Below are 4,154 nucleotides of genomic sequence, written 5' to 3'. Positions count from 1 at the left end.
GTGCTCCAAGCAATCAGGGGAGCTTGCTTTGTGCCAGCCTTTCAGCCCTGAGCCTACTTGGGGGGATGTGCCCTGTTATCTGCATTGGTGTTGAGCTGCTGTCCCCCCAAAGCAGATGAGGATTATCTCCCATTGCTCCCCTCTCCCCCTCCAAAGGGCTTAAAGCCTGTCAGAGGCAGCGTAAGGGTTCAGTGCTCCCCTGTCCTGTCGCTCCTTGGTAGAGGGCTGGGATGCCGTGCAGGAAGAGAACGGGAAGACAAACAAGGTTGTTGACCCTCCTGAAGCGGAAGGTGGGTGCTCTGGGAACGAAGGAGGGGGATTGCCTGGGGATGCACAGCAGGAACCTGCAGATCGCTCGCTGCAGCGTGGCTCTGAGGATCTCTTGGGTGAGGTCCCTCTGCCTTCCCAAGGGACAAAGCTCCTCTGCGCAGCCTTGGGTGTTGTTTGGGGGCACCGTCTCCACCTCCACCAGGTTGCAAGCTCCCTTGCTTGTGAGTGGCTGCTGTTGTCTGTCCCTAAGACCGTGCAGGGCACCGATCCCTGACCAGAGGTGCTCCTTAATCCGGATCAGTGGGAAATCTGTTGTGTGCCTACGCAGCCCCATGCAAGCAGCTCACTGCCTGGCTGTGGCCACAGTGGCTCCTCGGAGCGAGGGGCAGCCCTGCAGGAACCCGGTCCTGTGCAGCCTTTTGTGCTGTGTGTGGAGCAGTCGCTGAGTGAAGTCAGCTTAATTTCCCGCTCTACCAGCAAAAGCGGGAGCAAACTGGGGTGAGATTAAGGCATTCCTTGGGCAGCTCCCACCCCCTCACCCTGACTGCTGTATCTCGGCCTGCGAGGCCACTAATGCTACTTACATTATTACTGGATTATTTTGGTGTAATGAGCTTTGCCTTGCTCAGCTGTCCCCTCTGCTCAGGGGTGCTGCGATGTGTAATGCTTCCTGCGCGAGGCCACGAGGCGGGCAGCTGCCTGCTCAAAAACAAGCAGAGCCCCAGCAAAACAATGCATTAATGTTCCCGGAGCAAAATTCCAGCATGGGCCGGAGGTTAATCACAAATCAGGGAGCTTTTGGCTTAGTGTTGAAAAAAGCCAGTAGGCGGGAGGGTGACGGTGCCCTAAGCCGGGTCCTGACCCATCTCCATGGGTACAAATAGGAGTGACCGTATGTGTTTCATCTCTGCCAGCGGTGTAGTGCAGCTATAAGCATCTCTCCCATCCTCGACTCCTTTTCCTTTGCCTTCCATCCCATCAGACCTGCCAGTGCAGGGGCTTGGCAATGTGTTGCTATGGACACCAAGAAGTTTCCCCTAGAGACCAGAAGCCCGGAATAAGCGATGCCTACATTTTCTGACATTGATTATTTTTTTTCTTCCCCTTTTTTTATTATTAATGTTTGTTTAAGTGTTGATTAATTCCCAGCCTTTCACCCCTCCTCCTTCCCTCTTTTCTCTCCGAGCTTTGTGGATTGCCATGGCTGTGTCCCAGGGCTTGGCTTCTGCTTCGTTCCCGGCGAGGGTGCGAGCATGGGGTGCGTGGGAGGAAGTTTCAGTGCTGTAACTCTTGCTCTGCTGGAGACCCCTACAGAAGGGATCCCCTGTTTGTTCCAGCCTTGGGAGATCCTGTTGGGGTCAGGCCTGGTGCCCACCAGCAGCAGCTGCCGCAGGAGGTCCTGGACCCCTCTTGCCAGGGCTTGCACCTCCCTGCAAAATATGCCTGCAGAACTTGCGTGGGGGTACCCTGCTCCCTTTACAGGTGTCCTTCATCATATTTGGGACCTCAAAGTGATTTAGATCTAGACTAGTTAGTGCCTCTGCTGGTCTGAGCTCCAGGCCTGACTCCCATTTCATATCTCCTCAAGTACCTCTGTTGGCCTCTCAGAGCTCTGCAAGAGCGTGATCCGGTGGGAAGTCCCAGCAACTCTTGGAAATTCACGTCAAGGCTGGAGCCTGAGCCTCGCTGGGGGATGCTGACAGGAAAATGCCTCGGCTTTCCTTGCAGCCATCGGGTCAGACTTGGCGAGGCAGCCAGTCCCCAGCAGCTGTGTAACCCCAGGGGATGGAGCGGGGGGGGTGGTGGTGTCAGCCCATTTTCCCAGTGGTGAGCAGTGCTGCACGTCCATAGAGTGTGTCTCTGGGCACTTGGCTTATGGGTTGGGATTAGACTGTGAGACAGTCTCAATGTCATTTTGACTTTTCTTTCTTTGCTTTTGAAGCCAATAATGGGCTGCTTCTGTTCCCCGTCACATGATCTGCCCGACGGTGAACACGGAGCCTCTCTGCTGAGTGATCCCCTCTGTCCTGTGCCCCTTCCTCCCTGCTCTGGAGGGAGTTCACACACCAGGTTTCAATCAGCTGCTTCTCTTGTTCCTGGGAATGCAGTTCAGCACTGGGTCAGAAAGTCTCTGGTCCATTGAAATCCTGCCCTTCACTGCTCAAGTTGCCCGAATTGCAGCTCCCTCTGAAATCTTACAGCAAACAAGTCCTTTGTTGCTTGGCCCCTGCCTGCAGCAGTTGGCATGGTGTCGGCCAGCCTGGAGCTCCTGTGAGCAGCCCATAACTCGCAGGTGGGGCAGGGAAGGCAGGAGCTGCTCTTTAAAATGTTTTCTGTGTGTGTTTGGGGATCATGCTGAGGCAGCAGAAAGACACCCTGCTCCATACAGTTCCTCCCCTGGAGCGTGGGGCAGGGTTGCAGAGCATCAGCCCTTCGTGGTGGTCTGCAGAGCTGCTGGAGCGGGGTGAGGAGTGGAGGTGAGCCCCAGGACCGTTTGCAGCAGGAGGGGGTCAGCTCTTGCCCAATAGCTCCAGGGAGCCATGTAACCCTGCCCTCCCCTGTGGCCCCCAGCTCAGCACAGAGCCCGCACGCGCCGTGGTGCTGCTCCGGAAGGAGCAGTGGGATCGGGATGCTGCTCCTTGCTGAGGAGGTGAGAGTCCCACCAGGGCCAAACACTCAATTGCTGTGATGTTTGAAAGCTCCTTGAAAAATGACTTCTTCATCCAGTTCCTAACCAAACAAGTGGAAGCTACAAAAAACGACAGTTCCTTCCCATGCTGCTGCCAAATCGGTGCTCGCTGGCGCGTTTCTGAGCGGGTCACCAGCAAGCCAGGACTGCCCGAGGGCTGAGCGGAGCAGAGCCGGTGGGTAGCTGGTCCCTGCCTTGTCCTTCTGCACCTGCTTGGGGGATCGGAGAGCATCCAGGGAGCTCTGCACAGTTTTGGGGCGATGGTGCAAGTGACCTGGCTGTGCATGCAGGGACAGGAGCAGTGCCCGGGCACTTGCACTGCACAGCGCTTAGGATTGCAGACCTGTGAGGTAGTGGCTCTTTCGTGGGGATCGGGAAATCCTGAATCCAGGCAGGGATGTGCACCCAGCTCAGGGTCACCAGGCTCACCAGGTCTCGGTTGTCCTTTGCCCTTAGCGATGGCCTGATGGCCCATTGCTGTGTCCAGAGGGCTCTTCTGTAGCTGCCGGGCTGAGGTCAGTGCAGCAATGCCCGGCTGTGTCCTGAATACTAACAGACCCTTCCCCTCTCTCGCTTTCCCTCCCTCCTTTCTGCCAGCAGTTCCCTATCAGCAAAACCCCTACACCCCCGGGAGCAGCTCCACCGTCATCCAGTGCTACCGCTGCGGGGACACCTGCAAGGGAGAGGTGGTGCGTGTCCAGAGCAACCACTTCCACATCCGCTGCTTCACCTGCCAAGGTAGGACGGGGCCGCCCGAACACCTGGTGACCAGATTGCCCCACAGCCCTGGGTGCAGTCTGGAAGGCAAAAGGCTGGGGATGGACCTACTTGGCCCCTTGAGATGTGGTCACACGCCTGGGGATGGCAGGTTCCCGCAGGGGTGGATGTGGTGCGGTGCAGGCGGGGAGGTCACAGCATGGGGCTGGCACGGTGTCCCAGAGCTGGCAGGCTGTGAACAGGGGTGGCTGAGACCTGGGCACTGTCACTACCCTTGAGCTGCCTGAATGCCAACAGCCCGCGCTGTGATGGTCCCAAACATACCCACGGCTCATCTGTGATCAGGGGCAGGAGGGGGCACCACATCCTTCAGCTGCCTGCCTGCCCCCAGATTAGGAGGAGGAGGTGTCACCAGTCTGGCTGAGAGGCAGCGAGGCGGGGGGGATGCCCGGGGCAGCTCCCGATGGGGCTGGGGGGG

The 4,154-nt window shown here is 57.7% G+C and overlaps 1 protein-coding gene across 1 annotated transcript in view; it reads left to right on the top strand.

Moving 5' to 3' along the window:
* Nucleotides 1–3,219: 3,219 nt before the first annotated feature.
* Nucleotides 3,220–4,154, top strand: part of ABLIM3 (actin binding LIM protein family member 3) — a 26,265-nt gene continuing 25,330 nt past the window's right edge. Inside the window, exons 1-2 of the mRNA XM_035902483.1 lie at nt 3,220–3,304; nt 3,560–3,697. Of these exons, the coding sequence (XP_035758376.1) occupies nt 3,220–3,304; nt 3,560–3,697 (223 nt within the window). The remainder of the gene's footprint in view (nt 3,305–3,559; nt 3,698–4,154) is intronic.

This window comes from Egretta garzetta, unplaced genomic scaffold (genome assembly GCF_000687185.1).
Source record: "Egretta garzetta isolate BGI_Z169 unplaced genomic scaffold, ASM68718v1 scaffold209, whole genome shotgun sequence".
Lineage (NCBI taxonomy): Eukaryota > Metazoa > Chordata > Aves > Pelecaniformes > Ardeidae > Egretta > Egretta garzetta.
The sequence above is the reverse complement of the archived record's forward strand: the minus strand, read 5'-3'. Positions and strand labels throughout refer to the sequence as shown.